This window comes from Pelobates fuscus, chromosome 5, assembly GCF_036172605.1.
Source record: "Pelobates fuscus isolate aPelFus1 chromosome 5, aPelFus1.pri, whole genome shotgun sequence".
Classification (NCBI taxonomy): domain Eukaryota; kingdom Metazoa; phylum Chordata; class Amphibia; order Anura; family Pelobatidae; genus Pelobates; species Pelobates fuscus.
Window position 1 is genome coordinate 176,829,655 of NC_086321.1, and position 21,087 is coordinate 176,850,741.

The window sequence follows — 21,087 nt, forward strand, 5'->3', positions numbered from 1 at the left end:
ATGTCATGTGTTGTTCATCGGAGGTTGTATTTACCTAATGTTAAGACCTGCTAAGGAGTAGATTAATATTATTTTATCCTGATATGCAAAACCATAGAATTTATTTTTCCCATGACTGTATGTAGTATGACTACTTACACTGGGAGGGGTATCATGGCATCACTTATTTTTCTTTTGCCTAACACACTCGCTAAAAAAGACTATCCAGGGGCTTAGCTTGTACAGCATCTCTCATATGCTAGAGCTTCATAGGGTAGTAATACCACCCTGGAAACAGAAGTCTGAATGCCATTCAAGCTCCACACAAAGTAAGTAGGGTTTATGAGGGACACACAAAATAGTGGAGTAGGGTAAAGACAGTGGCGGTGGTCGGATTGGAGTGACACGCACATTTTTATTTTAGGAATGCCAACAGACAATTGCACTCCAGATGCCAAATAACCGAGGTATGCCCTCATGCTAAGGTTAATGTATTTTTACTAACTTCCACTGCACTCCCAACTCAATAAATGCTTTAGTAATGTTTACTGCTGTAAGGGAATGGCATTCAACTATGGTTTCCATAGGGGCCGGTATGGGCTATGTTACACCCGATGTGCATGATTTAGGCATCATATTGATGTTTGACATTCTCCTTTATAGAAAGCTAGAGTGTATGGAATTTTAAGAGCCCGTGGATTTAAAGAGACACTCCAGTGCCCAAATGGCCAAAAAAGTAGAAATCACTATGTAGTATACTCCCAATAAACACATGCTAGTATTTTTCATGCATATATTAATTGGGGGTATATCTCAAAATACCTTGCAAAAGCTGCAGTTCTTATTAACTTCAGCCTTTGCAAGACCTTTCCTTTTTCCCTGGAAGAAACTAAGGGAAATAGTCTACTAAGGGAAACAGTCTATTTACAGGGAAAAAGCCTATCAGACACTTCTCACTGAGAAGCCTCTGAAGCTCTCCATCCGTGCATGCGTGCACTAGCCGTGTGCACACACAGCACGGCGTTCAGATCAGAAGTCTGATAAGTAGGTATGCAGCGGGTGAGGCAAGTAGAGCATTAGCTTAGAGGTACTCACGGAAGCAAGAAGAAGCCACCTCGGCTGCCTGATGGACAACCACAGGGTGTTTCATTCATTATAAAAGTGTTTATTTCTCGTAGAGACCAGCACTTTTATAAACTGTCATTATAATGAGATACTTCTTACCCATGAAGCACTTCAGTAAGCTGGGTGTTGAGTGGCTTTTTAATAATGCAAAGAGGCTTCAGTCACAATTTACTTTTATTCCAATGTAATGAGTTCATCAAAACATTCAGTTGTAAAACAGCTTTTCAATAAATTAGTATAAAAATAGAAAAATAATTAACAAATCAAAGTCTCCATAGTTTGTATGCAAAATTGATTTTACCATGTATACAAATATAAATTAAACATTAGGACATTGATTTAATATTGTTGGATAAGCTTTTCAAATTATTTCATATTTTGATAAATATATTTAGTTTGTAATATTTTGATTTTTTTTGATACATTTACATATTTTTCTACATTTGAATATTTAAAAAATATATATTTTAAAAGTTTATCGAAAAATATTAAATCATTTGGAAAGTTTATCCAACAATATTAAATTAAGGCCTAAGTAAGGCATTTAATTCAGACTGACTTTTGTATTTTCTGTAACCACTTTAACCCATTTGTAAGCCAAATGGTTGAAATTTACAGTACAGATTATGAAGCTATATCCACATACTTGTTTATTATAGTTTATAGTTTGTCAGTTTATCAAAAGTCACCGTTTAGTGGATATACCCCACTTTTTGTAAATAAATACTGTAGGCACTGGTTGTGAAAAGGAGGTGCAATTAAATGATGGTTCTAGGGCACTGTAACGCACACAAATTTAATTAACCACAGCTACAAATGCACAGTTCATATTTATAAAAATAATATATTAACAAAAATATATTTAAATAAATAACATCAATAAACTGTTTCCCGGATCTGTATTTTTTTTATTCCAGTCTGGGTTTTTTCGAGGTACAAAATATTACATCAATTTCAGATTCAGAAGTTTTTCCTGTAAACATCTTCCATGAACTGCTGGAATACATTCCTTACATAACAAAATAACATATTATTAAATAAAATAAATACATAAATAAAGAATTAATTATTCGATCCTAGCGTCCCTACTGGAAGCCCATTTTTTTTATGCATGAGTCTCTCAACATTGGTCCAAAAATGCAGGTTTTTTTTGTGTCTGCTCACGAAATCCACGGTGGATTAATCAGTGTCTTCTTAAAGAACCAAATGTGCTTAAATGACACTAAGAAACGTATACACAGATTTAAGAGGCAACTTGACTTCCTTTCATTTGTGCAAAGCTATTGTCGCTGACGCACATGTTGTTGTTTTTTGTTTTTTTTTAGGTTTACTTTTGTAATATAAATATTCCGCTAAATTCACATCTGGCCTGCAGATTGTTTTAGCATCAGTGTTTGAGGTACATATATTGCAAGTATATCACTTTGGTGCATGATCAGAACAAGTGGCTTGGTAGAGTGTCCCTTTTGAAGTACGAGTTTAAAGATCCCATCACATACTTAATACATTCAGTGATGAGTGATTAGAGTAGCTAGTGCAACTGGACACACAATTATCTTTGGCTTGCTGTTTCCACAATGTTTCAGATCAGAGCTGGTAATGTCTTGGCACAATGCAGTGTTAAGAGCGAGTGAAACTTTCACTCTTTGACCTCAAATATTACTGTATTCTTCAAGACACAAATATGAGGTTTATATTGCTGGTAAATACACTTCTCAATACAGTCTAGAATAACCATATTTCCTTCCCTTTGCATTTCTAAGGCACAGAAGTAGACCGCGGTTGTATTTGGTGACCCTTTTTCGTTTCACTTTGCAACTGGTATTCATGACCTTAATTCATTTGATCCATTTGCGTGATCCAGTTATAAGTGCACTCTTCCTACCATCCAATTTTTTGATAAATGTTCCTCTCTCTTATTTTCGGCCAGAGTTCCGCAGTGCCACAAAATCAATTTCAGCAGCTTGAGAGATGATATTTCTATACTTCATAATAACTTTGCAACCACTAATTTTCTTAGCATATGTCGAATTGTTTTGTGAGAAATATGTATGGTGGCGTCTGACAGTCTCCTGATTCCAAATGTTTGCTTTGCAAAGGTAACACCTGAGATTGAGAATAATGACTTCGATCCCTGTAACAGTATTATCCAGTTGATCAAACCACGGTTGTCTAGATGTAAGGGTCTTTTGGAACTCTGTGACATTGTGTAGCGCGTCCCTTATGTTAACGGAAATATTGTATAACTCATTCATTGTCTGCTCTATGCTGGTGTTCTTTGTCTTAAGGATACCTTTTCCTGATTCTGGGTTACACTGGCTCAGGTTTGTAATGCCATTTCTTTGAATCTACAAAAAAATAAAAATCAACAATGTTACTCAAACCCCATACTTTAATATTCTATCCTATTGTAAGGCAAGTAATACTGAAGTATGCATGTGCATGTATTCACAAGTATTTTAAATGTAAACATGATTCATCATTACAATGCTATTAAATAGTGCAACCACGGTCACGTTTCCTAAATCTTTGTTCCAAAACAGCTCATCTTACCGTAGTCTGTAAACTTTGTAGCTACGTACGGTCACTTTACCAAAGATCAGGCATTGTTTAAAAAAAAAAAAAAAATATATATATATATATATATATATATATATATTACATGCAAGCAAGCACCTTCTAAACAGTATCTTGTAGTGATAAATTGCTTGAAAAATCTGAAAATTTCAAGATTACATTTTTTTTATTCTTTTTTTTTTAAACTTGTCACAAGTTTTGGAAGTAGCCAACTCATAAAAAAAGTATGTAGAAAATTGGCCTATTGCCTTTGCATTGTATATAGTCAGGGCTGGGAGAAGGATAGTTTTGACAAGTATCTAGTAGGATGAGGGGTGTATAACAATCTATCAGGTAGTTTAGAGTTGCCTCTGGATGGAACATTTTAGTAATACCTAAAATAAAAACCAAGCATTATTTAAAGTTAATACTTTTAATCCATTCCCATTGCAATGTACCGTAATTAAAAATGTAAATTACTTGAAAAAATATAAGTGGGCCCAGGACTGTTATTTGAGATCTAGGCTAGCAGCATGACTCAATATCTTTCCCACGTGTTTCATCACAAGATGACTTTGGGGCCTGTTAAATTATTAAGAGGGAAGGAGGGCTTTCTCTTTCAAGATGAGTAACATGGGAGGCCAGTGTTAGGAGCAAAATACAATTTTAAGAAATCCAATCAATCAGATTTATCCTCTGAAAATTTAGTGGGAGACTTATGGTCAGCAGAGATTAATGACCAGTTAAATGACAAAGAAATATATTTGAATTGATTGATTAGGTAAACATTACATTGACCAGAAAACCGAAAAAAAAAAAGATTTTTCCAGATTGGCTCTTGGCCTGAAATCCCAGTTCAGTTAGTTCAGGTAATACCACTGACAGTACAAGAACTGCATCATTTTTCTTCCAGTCCTATGAAGGTAGCTATAGATTGCTGCGTTTGGATGTCCAATAAGAGGGATTTTTAAAAATGACAATGACACTCGTAGAATGATGTGGCAAAGGTCTAATAGTGCAAAGGCATTGACCGCAATTAACTATTCCTGGTGATTCTATTAGCACGCATGCCAAATTTTTCTAAACGTCCCCATATAACCTGCCCCTTACTCTGTACTGTTACAGCAGGGGACAGAGATCCATCACTTATACAACTGTTGATAGAATGTATCCTGTACAATCCAGTTATTTCATCAACACCTGGGGAGCTGACACCACTGTGATAACAATGCATTAGTGTACTTGTTATAATCATTTTCTGAGTGTTCCTATTATTCCAAAACCACACAAATGTCACTTACATATTGGTCAGTGAGATTCTGCGCGATTGCATTCATCTGTCGAATCTTGTTTTGTATCTGTACAACAATAGTGTCAATATCACTGCAGTTATTGCTGTGCGCACAGCTTGTAGAGCTCACTGGCATGGCCCTCCCCATCATCAGACTCCAGTTCTGGAGGAAAAGAAGTTGCACAATTCCTGTACAGAAGAAAAACACATGTTTCAGATTATTATGTTAAATAGTTTGTTTTCATCCCAATGACAAAAGATATCTGTAAACTCCCTTCAGTGAGGGAACAGAATTTACAGCATTAAGCAAAGTCCTCCTTCTGCTTTTTGAGTGCATCATAAGAATCCAAAGGGAGTCATGCCAAACAGTTTTTTGTGTTAGTTTGACATTTTTTTCATGTGAACAGAGTTTTAGATCATCTTGTTCATACTGTTATCTGTGTTTAAAACCAGCTTTCGGTTATTCACAAAATACACAATGTTTGAGGGGGAAAAAAATGTCCATGTTAAACTATTAATAAAAACTCAACTAACCATTAAAAAATATATATATATATATCTTTTAGGCTTGGGGCCCAAATGTCATTCAGCAGTAGTCCCTCCCTAAAAATATAATTTTACCCCTCCCCTTAAATATATATGCAGTGCACATGCTGTTACTGCTTAAATGGTTAAACACATTTAAAGCATCATCTTTAGAACTCCATAGGAGACAGGTTAACTTTATTTTTTTTAAATGTTTTAGACATGCTCTTAGTTCTCTTTAACAACTCTGGTACTGACAGGGTTAAAAGTATGACCAATATTAATCATTTTACATGTCCTCAGCAAAAAAACATTTTGTTGTAGAACTAGACTAATACCTAAAGTAAATGGCAATCACAAATTAACATCACTGTGACACACGTATACTGTAACCACACTTTAAGGTAGCCAGGGTCCCCATTTTTGTAGAAAAAATAAATAAATAAAATAAATAAAATACAAATAAATATATATATATATATATTATTAATAATAGTAATCATCATCATCAACTCATTGAACAATAGTATTGACTTCAATACCACCCTGTATGTACATTCCCATAAATATGTCACACTGAAGGATCCCTTCAATTAACTCATTCTATCACCGAGTGCCAGTAACTTGTTAAATGTGCAAAGCCCCCAAATAGTTTTAAACTTCGAGGAGAAAAAAAAAAGTTGAAAAAAAAAACTGTCATTTAAAAAAAAAAAAAAAAAAAACTCCAAAAAGAAAGTCGCTGTGTAAGTAGAGAATGTAAATATCAGCAGCCACTCGTGCCATGAGATAGGAAGTTCTGCTTCCGAATACATATTCAGCTGCTCTATCAAATATGCTTGGTATGCTAGCTTGTCAGAGAGCCCAGAAGTTTGGGAGAGAAACTGATCAGCAAAGTTCGTAATCGTTCTGAAAATGCCAGGAAGCACTAATTACCTGCTAACAGCTTCATATTACAAGTATTCCCAAATCCCACGAGGGCAACTTGCTGTATTCTGGGTTGGTGTAGGTTTTCTTGTTCAAATTTGGAGCAAACCATGACTTATATAGCAGAGAATGTATGAGGGAGAAAAAAAAATCCAGAAAGATACAAACCCTTTTTTTCTGGGCCAATCAGATGTGGTAGGAAGTCAGGCTGAGACTTCTAAGAAGAATTATCAACCGATGAGACCAAATCATTCAGTGGAAAAAAAGAGAGTGGGCTCTACCTGTATGATGTAAATTCCCAGACACAAACCCTATCGGAGTGCTTGCTGACTCACACTTTCTCTTTGTTGAAATTCAGTCACTCTGTTTAAAAGGGAAAGTTGTAAAATGAACACTGGGTAGCAGGCCATTCACAACCCTGAGTGTCACAGGCAAAAATTCCATATACTGTAACTGAAGGATTTGGAGTATGACCATACTATGAGAAATCAGTGGAAGTCTACACACCAACCATCACGACTTAAACACACTGTATCAGTCAGTGCTGGCTAATCTTGGCACCCTTCATGTCTGATCTATGTCCAGACAGTGTTTAGAGTCAGAAAACATTAGACATCACTGAATTAGGTAGACACTGTAAAAAAAAAAAAAAAGGGAAAGTGTAAAAAAATAAATTCAATTTATTTTATATGTGTGTGTGTGTATATATATATATACATACATGTATCTGTGTTTTTGTGTTAAATTCATTCAGACACTTTTCCCAATTACTTCTAAATTCTGTGTTATTAAATTCATTCCATTCACTATTTCTGCTGGAAGGCTAAATTTCAGGTAAATAACACATTTTGCCAATTACCTTCTAACTTTCAATGATAGCATTTCGTTACTTTGGTAGCCAGATGTCTGTGGACTACATTTCATATGATCCTCAGCCAGCCATTTCCACTGACCGTAGCCAGTGCTATCCACAGTTTTAGAACTTCGCTGGTTCATTAATTTTTGCAAGTATGGGTTACCATCTACTCGTCACGTAACTTGATGGTAAATAGTAATATGCACTTCCGGGGAGAGCACATAGGGAAGTACGTGGTAATGGGTACCATAATCTGCTAAACTTTTACTAAAACGATATCCTTTCAGCGTGAGCTGACATAATCCCAGGTAGTATTAATGCCTATTCATGGAAAGGTATGCCTGTATTTAGTCACTGATTACATAACTGTAAATATAAAACGATGCGTGCTTCAAAGTGCTTAAAAATACCTACCAAAAATCCACATTCTTTACGCAGAGCAAAGGCAGGTACACTAAACAGACTTCTCTCCAGCCACAGGAAGCGTCCCAGAGGGCATGTGTGCATCCTGAACACAGTTAAGGGGGAGACACCCAGAGACATGCCTGGACATGGTTAACGTTCATTTTACTTGGAATTCTATAGGGAATTCTAACACATACCACCATCCACAATCACAGTAACAAAAGTAAAGTTGGAGTCAAGAAACAGTTATGAGGGGTACTGTAATTATTTGTTACTGTTATATATAATAAATCATATAATATACTATGGGGTTTGTTCACTAAACAGCAAGTGTCCTGGAGTTTTGTTTTCTTTAGCTCACTAATTTTGCAGGCATGATAAACCACTAAAATTCACTGTTGCTGAACAATTCCAACTGTATGTTTTAAATCAGGGATAGTAAGCCATTCTCCAAATGTATCATCTTTGTTACCTGCTAGTTTATTATATAAATCATAAGTGTGCCTTGCTTCTCATTGGAGGTGTTGTGAATAGTGGTTCATATTTCTTAATTGAACACGCTACTGCCAAAATGGGCTAAGAAATATATATATTTTTAAATCACTAGATATACCCCAATTACATTTTTCATGCATGTATTCATTGAGGGTATATCTTACAAAAAAATCTTGCAATTGCTACAGATCTTATCAAATGCAGCATTAGCAAGCCCTCTCCTTTTTTTTCCCAGAAGAGACTTTCAGTATCTGCACAGGGAAATAACCATTTAGAGGCTTTTTATTGAGAAGCCTCTGAATTGATGCCTACGTGCATGCGGGCAGACCTCTGGTCTGGGTTCTGGAGGAGCTGGTCTGAGATCTGTGGGGAAGGAGTCAGGCACGCTCAAGTGGAGCATGCCTACCACGTCTGTTAGCTCAGGGGAGCTAACAGAAGGAGTTTGCAAACCTCACTGGCTGTTTGGTGTTCCCTAATTAATATATAAGAGTGCAGATTTCTCTTTTATAAACTGGGGTTAAACTAGGATACTCCTTAACCATAAAGCACTTTGGCTTGGGTATGGAGTGGTCCTGCAATGGTCAATGTTTATATGCCACCTTCAGAGGTGCCTAGTTGTTCACAAGCAGACACCTTGCCTACTGTGGATTGAATAGGTGTACACTTGTGATCCCTGTAGCAGAGCTGTCCCCCTTCTTGAAACTGAATCCAAAATAGCCAAGCTGAAAAAATAGATGAAATTGAAAAAAACAAAACAAAAAAACACACCCAGATGATTTAAAATAGAAATAGAAAAAAAAATCCCTAATACAGCTTGGATATTTTTCTCTAAATGGTGTATCTTTGTTTCCATTTCTCTCAAATTTGGTAAATGGGGAGAATAAACCCTTTAACCCCTTAAGGACCAAACTTCTGGAATAAAAGGGAATCATGACATGTCACACATGTCATGTGTCCTTAAGGGGTTAATGTTGTCACTCGGTGGTTTATTCACTAATCATTGAACATGGTGAACTGGAAAATTCAGGCTAAAATACAAAAACCATGGCTATAGATGATTGCATTTTTATCGGATCAACTAGTTAAGTTTACATTTTTCAATTCAGTTTTCAGTTGCCAAAAATTCAAATTTAAGGCCAAAGTAGCTAAACTAGAAACATAACTGGATTAGAGAATTTTTCCAGTTTGGCTATTTTGACCTTAATTTTGAAATTCACTTTAATTCTCACTTAAGTAAATAATAAGTTAACTCTTGTGTGCCCTATATCTTACCATGGTAAATATAGTAAGTATAAACACCCAATATGATATCAAAATCTGATAAATACTTATCATAATTTTTGGATGGTGAAAGTGCAAAACAATTCACATCTCTTCAATGGCTAGGTGATGTGTTAAAGAAGCAATTATCTACTGTTTGGACCAGGCACAATGATTGACTAAATAAAACAAAATAACTAAATAAACTCCATGCGCTAGGATAACTATATATTTACATTCCTCTTGTGTTTAGATATACAAAGGTTTGTAACCTTTAGATAGTTTGGTGTGATGGTTTATTGAAGTGCAGAGTTGAGTTAGGGTGCAGTGAGTGTTTAAATGGCACATTGTGTGTAACCAATACATGCTGTTTATTGATTTAATGATAACCCAATTTTACATTGTATTTATTAAGTGGATTGTATCTTGGTATGGATGTGCTAATTATATTTAAATATGCTAATTCTATTTACATGGTATGCCTAAACTAGGTATCTAAAAGGGATCTGAAGCTTGCACTCTAATTGATTTTATTTAGCTAATTGTGTGACAATCCAGTTTCCACATCTGAGGCATGGGCACAAATACTGTCATCTTGGTGTCTAATGGGTTCAGTAATAATCTACTAATTAGCAGTATAAACCAAAATTGATAAAAAGAGACACCTTAGTCTAAACTCTGTACATATATTGATTCAAGAGTAAGGAAGTTTAGTTTATGGTAAAATTGCTGAGCACCTTTAAAATCATGGTTCTAATTGTTCTGAGGCTCTAGGATCCAGAGAAACGTTGTCAATTTTGCTATGAGTTATATTCACTAAAATCCAAATGACCCTGGTCTAAATTGCCAATCTTTATTCGTATTAACCCCCTAGCTGCTGGGGGAGTTGAATAATTATATATGTATTTTTAAAAATTCTATTTACGTCTATTTATTTGTATGTGGTGACTGGCTTGTGAGAGCTTACAGTTTAATTTTGGTTATTTACACCAAATTTTGTTCATCCATGCTAAATTCAGTATTTAGGGAATAATCTCCATTGCCTATGCATAGACATAATTTCCTGGAGTGCAGCCACATATATTTTGTATATATCATTGCCCCATGATGCTCCAGGTACAATCAGAATCTACAGAGAAATGCTGTATCTACACATTTCTTCTATAGTGTTCTACGCAAAGAATATTCTGGGGGAAAATGTAGTAACTCCATTTACCTGGCAATTGATGCATATGATGGGTCTTTATGACATTTTACACAATGATATGCCTAGAATGCCTTTGGTTTTGGTTTCGAGGAGTTAAATTATTACTAAATAGAGATGTCATTAGAAAGGTTATATGAGCTCCACATTTGCATCACAAGGCATGTCTGGGCAGTTCATTCATTAATTTAACTTCCTCAGAATCAAAATAAGGAAAAAACCCTGCATCCTGTGATTGTGTAACTATTGAAATGATGAAATTAAATGTTGCATCTTAGTTACATATTTTTTTTTATTGCTAGCAGCTATGCAAACATTATCAAATATATATTTTTAATTGTTTTAAAGGAACACTTCCAGCACCATTGCAATTTGCACCATCTCAGTAAAGTTGTATAGTGCCAGGAGGTCATTAGCACTATCTTACTGTAAATGGTTAGTTAAGCTGTTTGTGAATGGTATAACCCCATAGCTGTGTAAATGGTGCCCGTTTGTTCAGTCCTTCTACTTCTGGGCACGTCCTTGGATTCAGTGGGCAAGTGCAGGTGATAGGTAGAGAGCATCAGCAGGTAGTCTCAGCCTATCACTAGTTTCTCATTGAAGAAAACTGTGAGTTTATTTATCAAAGACTGGCTTTTTTGTCTGAATGAAAAAAATGTGATGAAAATGGTCAAATTCCGACCAGAATGGAAATTTACATATTTACAAAAGACAATTCCAGTCGGAATTCAGTTACTCCAACTAAATCTCTACCAAACAGCTGGATGAAGTATTAGGAGAGAAACAAAAATCTTGTGACTCTACTTGAGATTTTGCGTCACGTGTCTTGGGGAGGAAGTTAAACACTGAATATATGTAGTCCAGACTAGGCGGGGGGAATTGAAATGTTGTAAAAGGCCAAAATACTGAAGGTGGAGCTCTAAAATCATAGTAGCAAGTCGGTACACATGTCTCTGCAGAGAGGGAAACAATGCCAAAACCATGAGTCACATGATTGGCTGTGGCGGCCATATTGGAAAAGAGAAAAACTGTAGTCTACAATCTAAAATACATATAATGTGGCTATAAGTGGAAGGGAAAATAATGAGTGGATCTGCTAAAACTTAATTTTAAAAAGGAAGGGAGAATATATTTAACAAAAAAAAAAACAATACGCATAAGAGAAAAATATTAAACTAATACTACTTGCAACATTTTTTGAAATAAACTAAATAAGAGATCACACGGTAAAAGAAAAGATAATACAAACACCCCAACCAATACTCACAACAACCCTTCCCACCAAAGGGAGATAAATGTAACCTTAGAGGAAGGAGAAGTGAAGGAAGTTTACAAAAGAACAGAAAGACTATAACCAAGAAAACCAAAAGAGAACAGATTATTTTTAATCTATAAGTAATAAAGCAGCTGAACGACAGGAAAAACCTTTCTTCAGTTACTTATTGCTGCAACTCCAGTTCCACAGGGGAATTAAATATGTAAAACAACGTGGACACTTACATGAAAAAAAAAATACTTAAAAACGAGAGAAATCTCAATGTATCCATCCTGGTAAAATATTTTATAAATAAATAGATGTAACTAAGAGCCTAATATTGATGCTGGATTAAACCTATGTTAATCCCATATGTGAAAATCGTGAAAAGTTAATCTTGGTGAACAACATGACCTAAAAATATGTGTAGACCTCATAAGTGTCAGGCAATCCAAACTATCTTAAAATGCACGTATATCAATGCTGACTCTTTCTCTATCTGGGGAGACCGGGGATTGAAAAATTATTTTAAAAAAATATGAAAAATGAAATACCTGCACCTGCCAGAAGTTGCGATATTACACTACTATATTCCTTTCTTCTATTCCTCATGAACCACCATATATCCTCACTGAATTACTGAGTGCTGTATGTAAGACACATGTATCCATAGGTGGGGATTATACCACTACACGCTATCAAAACTTGAGCTGGTTTGAAGCTGTAAAACATTAAGTGGGATTGACACATGTCCTTGTTGTGTGTTCTGCACTTACTCAACCCCCAATATTTGTGTTCAGGGCTGTCACATGAGTAAAAGAGTACCCCCCATGTACAAGTTCCATGGTGTTTTGGTAAGTTACACTGTCCAATAAAGTGCTTTCCAAATTAAGTTTTTACAAATTGAAATAAGCCAGATAGCATACCATTTGTAAAAGTAGACAATCAAAGGTAAATTGAGTATGTCTAGTCTCCTTTTAGTAGCCACTTAGTCACAAACTCTGGCCAACGTTTCATATTTGTTTTTTGCATTTTTCACACAAAAACGACGCTTTCATTGATGATATCATCGTCATTATACGTTTTGCTGCTCTAAAACGCTTTTATTTGAGTTTATTTGAGCTTCTGCCTATGTTTATGATTTATCAATAATTGATTTATTATATGTAACAGAGGTTATTTTGATTTATCATGTTTATGTATGGATTTTTTGCAGACGATATGTTGATGCTTTTTTTCATAGATTCTCGTAGATATGCTTTTCATGACAGTTTGCACTTCACTCTTGCCTCTTTTATTCCTTTTTTCACATTTTTCACCTTCATCACTTTTGTGTCCACCTAGTATGCTGTGTTCTTTTTCACACTTTACATTTATTCACTTCATGCATTCTTTTCATCTCTCATGCTGTTATTCACTTTTCTTTTTTTCTCTTTACCCCATTTACCCCCCTTTCTTTTCTTTCACTTTTAGTTTCAAACATATTTCTCAGGTTTCTCACAACACACATACACTCTTCATATTTCCCTATTGATTTTTATTCCTTGATCTTCATATGTCTGCTTTCCTACTACTAATTATCATACTCATTCAGCTTCCTTTTTGCTTTTTTATTAATTTCATCATCTCTATTTGTGTCCTTCCTTGCTGATTTTAGCAACGTTCTCCACTCGCCACGTATCACTTATGGGTTTGTTCACATTTCCTGTAGCGTCACCATGGCAAAAGGATGCGTTTATTGAATGCACTTCCTCACAACGGATGCCTTACGTCATCACGTAATTTCACACGCATGCGCTGTAGACAACGATCGGTGATGCGGCGCAAGGGCCTGGGATAGGGCTGTTACACCTGCACTTGGTAAGTAATTTGATATTATATCTATTTAGTTATAAATAAGCTTTCACTGTACTGTTATGTATCTTGATAAAGACCTGCGAAACGTTGATCTTCATTATTTTGAATATACTTTAATGCTCTTGCAAATTCAGTGAGTGCTCTCCTTTTGGTATATATTTATATATAAACACACATTTTATATATATATATATATCAGTGGTAGTCAACCTTTTTTTACCTACCGCCCACTAATGCATCTTTTTGGTTGAAAAAATTTCCTTACCGCCCACCAGTTTTCGCGCAAATGCGGAATATTTTTAAGAAAGGAGGGTGTTTTAAAAAAAAAAATAAATGTACGTACATTTATCTTTTTATTTCTACTTAATGCAGGTTTATAAGGTTTTTAACTTTATAAAGTTTAATGAGAAAACAATAAAGTAAATTGAAATTACCTTTACTAGTGATTAATGAGATCCTTGAGGTTGATGCTGCGAGACTAAATATTTGATATCTGGTTCGATTTTCGTAAGGAACAAACGAAGGTCTCTTTCAGTGATATTCAGACGACTTCTCTGTTTGCGCATAATATGATTTCTCATTTGTGCGTCAGCTCATCTCCTCTCCCTCCTCAATTCCCCTCCCCACCTTTTTTTCCCCTTTTTTCTATTTTTTAACCGTCCTTATAGCAATGCCCAGTAGGAAGGCTGAGCTAGGTAGCCCACTTACTATAGTCCACTATAACAGACAGGCGCACACACAAAGACACACACACACAAAGACACACACAGACATACACACAAGACACACATACAGACACACACACACACACAAGACACACATACAGACACACAAAGACACAGACAGGCACACATACACGACACATACATACAAACAGACAGGCACACATACAAACAGACACAAACAGACATGCACACACACATGCAAACACACACATAAGACATACATAGACACACACACACACATGCAGACACACAAGACACACATACAATGACACGACACACACACACATATATACAGACAGACACATACACACATACGACACACAAAGACATACAAGACACACACACACGACACACATACAGACACAGACAGGCACACATACACACCTACAGACACACAAAGACACAGACAGGCACACATACACACACACACAAGACACATACATACAAACAGACAGGCACACATACAAACAGACACACACAGACATGCACACACACATGCAGACACACACATAAGACATACATAGACACACACACATGCAGACACACAAGACACACATACAATGACACATACATACAAAGACAAGACACACATACATACAGACACACACACACACATATATATACAGACAGACACATGCACACACAAGACATACATACAAAGACACATACAGACAGACACACACACACAAGACATACACACACACAAGACATACCTACAAACACACACACACACACACATTATATTTAAGTCACCCTCCTGTTTCCTACCTTTAAGGTGCAGGAGGGTGACTTTTGCTGGGGTCCAGTGGTGGCTCAGGTGGATGGGAGTCAGAGTTCCCACTCTGACTCCCTCTGCTTCCTCCCGCGCGGCTCTCAATTTTAGCTGGGAGGAGTGACCGGGGAATCACTTCCTCCCAGCTCTGATGTCATCACAGGGGGCCCGGTCGCGCTGTTAAAGCGCCCAGCGCTGACCGGGCCCCCTTACAATCCGCATCCATCGGGTGGCCCTGACAGCATGGGCCACCCGATGGACACTTTGGAAGGCGGCCCCGGCGGTTTGCCGCGCGGGCCGGGGCCGCAAATGGTCACGGCGGTACCCAGTCGCACGGGTACCGCCGGCTCGCGCCCGCCCGCCCGATCAGCCTGGAAATCCCTACCGCCCACCTGGAATCCTGAAACGCCCACTAGTGGGCGGTAGGGACCAGGTTGACGACCCATGATATATATATATATATATATATATAAAAGTTGTATATATACAAAAAGTTGCCTCGAGCACAGAAGGAGGCATCTGTAACCCAAAGGATGTTTTTTCCTACTACCTTCCATCGATCATCCCCACAAATTACTTCAACCATCATAAAGAACTGGAGGATATTGGCAATGGATGACACCCTCCCAAAAGTATTTCGGGAACAACCCCTGATTTGTTTTAAAAGGAACAGAAACCTAAAAGATCTCTTGGTCCATACGGACCCCATTTTGAGCTATACGGAGAAGAGCACAGCAGTGAACCGGGGGTAGTATACGCTGCCTTGGCTGTGTTACATGTGGCCATATGACCCCATCAAGAACTTTTACACATCCTCACACTAACAAGAAATATTCCATCAAGAGCACCATCACCTGCAAAACCACACACGTTGTTTAATATAAAGGAGTTAATATCCGTTCACCTGTTTATTGTCTATAGTAGTAACAACGTTTTTGTGGCAGCCAAGTGACCTGGACTTTTTTTTAATATGTGTATATAGTAAATGTTTGGTATATGTATATTCATTTGATGGTTTATACACAGCATCAGTTGATAAACCCTCTATCTTTTTAGGATATTTAGCATGATCACTGGTCTCTTTAATTAACAGCGATTAATTTTTCAGTTTGGCACCTAGCACTTTTTATCCACATGCTTTTTTTCACTAGCACTTTACCAGTCTTTACAGGCACCAGTCACTTTGTCTAAATATTGAGAACATAATATTAGCATTAACTACAGCAATCATGCACTTTCCCTACATGCAACCTTGTCACTTTAAATCAGTACCACCAGCTCTTTTAGCAATAATGTAATGGTACTTTATTATCACTGTCTATAGCAGGGGTAGGCAACCTTTTAGCAGCACTGTGCCAAAATATGATTGTGATGTCCTGTAGCGTGCCGGTCCTATTTCTTTAAATTGAGGTGTGTATGTTGCCATATTCTGCTTGTGTTATTTATACTGCATTTGCTTTGTATCATTGTATTTGTGCGTATATGAGCTATTATATTGTATATGTTCATTAATAGTTTGTGGTATCATGTATAATACCTATGAATTTGGGCTGTGTATGGGGGCTGTTTGTGGAATTGTGTGTGGATGGATATGTCACATTGTGTATTTGGTAGTGTGTGTATGTGTGGGGCTGTTTGGGGTATTGCATGTGAGAGGCTGCATGTGGGGTTGTGTGCATGTATGTGGATTGTTGGTGGTGTTGTGTTTGTGCGGACTGTGTGTGTGTTTGTATTATTTGAATGAGGGGAGGGTTATTCTGCAGCTCTGAGGCTTCCTTGGGTTTTAGTGGGGACCAGGCTGGCCAGGTACAGCTCAAGGACAGAAGCTGCAACAGGAGGCTGTGGGCTGCTCTACTTCAGTGTGGATTCCTATTCACAAGTGCTGGGAGGAAGTGATCTGAGATCACTTCCTCTGCGTGCTGCAATGCATAAATGGAGGATTGTCCTTCACCACCTTTTCATATTAACAGATATCTTAAGTTTCACTGGGACTCCTGACAGGCCAGAGCCTGTTTGGCTCTTGTACCCTTGAGTGCCGTGCAAAGGCACCTCGAGTGCCGTGCATGGCACTAGTGCCGTAGGTTGCCTACCCCTGGTCTATAGCATCACAGCACTTATGCCATAGTTTTATTACACAAAGTTCGTCCATTGGATCACACTGTCTTTGGTGTTGATCTCACATAGTCTACACATTCACTGCTCGTTTCCCCGGTATTTACTTTGTCTCCATGGTGAGCAAATAGCTCTTCGCGTCACCATGGAGACGGTTTGGACGTCAATAAGCAATGGCGTAATTTTGGGGGCGGAGCTTATTCGCGCATGCGCACTGGGAACGGCAGGACGCCGGTCACACATAGCATTTCACCTGGGGGTAAGTCATTTAGCTTGATATCTCTGTGTATATATGTAATAATTGTTTGTATTTCATTTATCTTTGATCCTGATGAAAGTCCTCTGTGCAAGACTGAAACATTGATCGTTTTTTAAACATGTTCTAATAAATTTTGGATTTTTAGCAAGTGAGTGCTCCTGCCTATTTTGGATGGATACATAACACTAGCCATGGCAATATATATATATTAATATCAAAATACACTTAGAATTTCAGCACGTTAAAATTCTTTAGGAGTTCGGAGTGTCCCTTTAAATCAGTTAACTAATTGTCCCAGGATGCCAGAGTTATCTGACACAGCCATCAATAATTCAGGATTGTTAACTAAACTGGCAATTTTAGCACTTGACCTGGCCAAAATAACTTAATTTCACAATTTCTTCCACCCTATGATTTAAAGCTTGGTTTATTTGAATATACGGTAATATCTGCATATTCCTTGCAATAAGGAAAATAAACCCCATTCTAAAATGTTCTCTAATCCTCTTCCTATTATTCTCTTCATCACTGATTTTTTTTTTTCAGTGATAAAACTTATCTGTAGCACATGTCTGACACTCTATACGTAACCCTTAAGGGTAATGTTTGTTTGACACTTTTCCCTTAGCCAGTTAACAAAGTGTCTATCAAGCTTTAAGTGATGTTATTGTAATCACCATGCATGTGTCAGTTAGCCCTAACCTACAAATGATCTAAATCTGACCACTTTACCCCTAATTAACCACTCACTGCAAATACCTAAAACCTAAACTTGACAAGAAGTAATCACAATAAAATAATATTTAGAGGGAAAAAAGAAAGCATTAACTCCTTAGTTGTCTGCTATGACTGTCTTTTATAGATGCTTAGGCTCTTCTTTTTCCACCTTGATTCAAATGCAGCAAAACTGAGATACAAATCAGTGCTGTCAATCGCACTGTAATAACAATGCAGGATGTGATCTTCGTGACTAGTGTTTCTCTCTGTCTTGCTGCATTCACAAAGCAGAAACAAATCACAGAATACTGTGAACTATATTAGACTGGAGAATTCCCTTGGGTGAAACGAGCAGTGACATCACTAGGTTTACCAATCACCGTTCTTATAGAGATCCCTAGGAACTGCTAGGATACTGTATGAAATCTATATATATCACATTCTTTATCACACATGTTCCATTGTTTACAGCTCTTTGACAACAGTGTAATTAACCTTTTTTCAGGGCCAACAACTTACGTAATCATGAGCTAATATCTGACTGGTTAGTATTTACTCCCTTCTCCCTTTACATTAAATGCTGCCTGTGTCAGATTTCCAAGTTTCATTCACGGTACCAGAGGAAGTGAGGCTAAAAGATACGAAGTGTCACAGACTCCAATGTGCCCTTTTTTCTAATAATAAGAAATCTGTTGTCTCCCCGTGTTAGTGTACTTGCAGGATGTCAATGAAAACACTTTAGTTCAGCTGACAGTACCAAAGCAATACAAATGAATGGTGTGTGTGTACAGATAGATACATACATACATACATACCTAAATACATAGATATATACATAATTAGTTATACTTTTTTTGTGTTATGGTCTTGTATGTCTTTGTAGATTTTCCCTTTTACCATTTTTATATGCCTTGTGTTTGTCTACACTAATCAGCCACAATATTAAAACCACCTGCCTAATATGGTGTAGGTCCCCTCATGCTGCCAAAACAGTTCTGATGCGTCGAGGTATGGAATCCCATTGACCTCTGAATGTGTCATGTGGTATCTGGCACCACGACATTAGCAGCAGATCATTTAGGTCTGAGAGGTGGGGCCTCCATGGATCAGATTTGTTGTTCCAGCATTCCCCACAGATGTTCAATCGGTCTGTGGTTGCAAGTGCCCTGGGCGCCTTAGCTGATTACCCATATCTCTGATCGAGACTCCTTGCTCAAGCCAGCAGGGAGATCAAAAGATCTGTCTCTCCAAGTGATGAAAGGAAACAACAAAGTATCCAGTTAAGAAGCAGCCCAAATAGAATGTAGAATAACTCACATAAAAGTTAACAGGTATCAGCATAAAAGTAGTCCTACGCGTTTCATCCCGTTCAGGGACTTCATCAGGGAAAATCCAATATTAAAACAATTATAAAGTGCATATATCCCACCCACACAAGTCCTTAAATATCTTCCTTCCTGCTTGTAGACTTCTTCCGATAGGCTCTTTGGATTCCGTTCAGGTGTTCTCGATCCTCTTCCGTGTTTTGGCTTTCTGTCATCATCACGTGGTGACGCCTTGCGGTCCACTTTTCCACTATTAGGTGTCCGAATCTTCCGGTAGTATGAAGCTGCGTTCCATTTGCGTTCCATTCTTTAGATATTTTCAGCTCCAAAATTACTCAAAGTCCATAATTTGAACAGCATGTAAATTGTGGAAAAGAGGGGTGGTGTGAGGATATATTGCATTAGACGAGGAGCGTGGGTGGAGCCTGACTCAGCACAGAGGAACATCGGCGCTGGATTCAGGTAAGTCACTGAAGGGGTTTTAACCCCTTCAGCAACATGGGATGGGAGTGGGAGGGAGAGGGACACTGCAGAATCCTGCAGTGCCAGGAAAACGGGTTTGTTTTCCTGGCACTGGAGAGTCCATTTAACACTGCATTTTTTAAATTGCGTGTATCACATTAATTTTGGATTATATATATTCACAATGCTCTTACAACAGATTATTTAAATACACTTAAGCTTACTTAGCACTAGCACTATTTGATTTGTTTCCCACATTTGAATAAGTGTAGGGGTACTGTGAAGTAGTGGTGGTCTTAACACAATATGACCATATGGTGGAACTAAATCTCCATATTTGTTTGCTGACATAGGAGCTTTTAAGTAGCCTGATAAAATTAAGTAGCCCCATGGATCAGTTTTCCCCCGGGGCCCCATGGGTTATGTGTACGCCACTGACACAACCCCATCACTTTAGAAGCTGCAGAGGCTTCCCGGAAAGCCGACGGGTGCATGCTGGGATCTCATTGATCCCAACGTGCACCAGCTGCCTGCACTTGAAAGGAAAAATAATGTGCACTCAACTGAGTCTCTGCCCATAGTGAAAAAATGTCTAGTTTTGCCACTGTACTAACCACTGCATACCGGGGAACACCCCACAAATCTTGCCATTTTGGAGATGCTTTGGCCAAGTCATCTAGCCATCACTATTTGGTCCTTCTCAAAGTCACTCAGATGTTTTTTCTTACACATTTGTTCTGCTTCCAACTCATGAAATTCAAGAACTGGCTGTTCACTTGGTGCCATTGTAAATTTTAATCAGTGCTTATCATGTCACTTGTCAGTGGTTTTAATGTTGTGGCTGATCAGTGTATTCTGCTTATATTGTCTGCCTGACTTGTGTGTTTCCTACTCATCCATCTGTATTTCTGATCTAAGCTTCCCCTGACAATGTGTTTTCCATACTGATTGTAACATAAGATTCCTTTTGATCATCAGCAGGT

At 37.5% G+C, this 21,087-nt stretch overlaps 1 protein-coding gene across 1 annotated transcript; it reads right to left on the bottom strand.

The window, feature by feature from the left end:
• Positions 1–2,186: 2,186 nt before the first annotated feature.
• Positions 2,187–6,480, bottom strand: LOC134612676 (uncharacterized). Its single transcript, XM_063457095.1, has 3 exons — positions 6,410–6,480; positions 4,962–5,140; positions 2,187–3,452 (listed from the first exon to the last, which is right to left on the bottom strand). Exons 1-3 carry the CDS (start codon positions 6,423–6,425, stop codon positions 3,021–3,023), a joined length of 627 nt encoding a protein of 208 aa, XP_063313165.1. The 5' UTR covers positions 6,426–6,480; the 3' UTR covers positions 2,187–3,020.
• Positions 6,481–21,087: the final 14,607 nt, after the last annotated feature.

Excerpts from the sequence above, each read along its gene's own strand:
- LOC134612676 (XM_063457095.1), bottom strand. Across the intron at positions 3,453-4,961 it reads AGAATCTCACTGACCAATAT|ATTCAAAGAAATGGCATTAC; the intron begins GTAAGTGACATT and ends ATTTTTTTGTAG.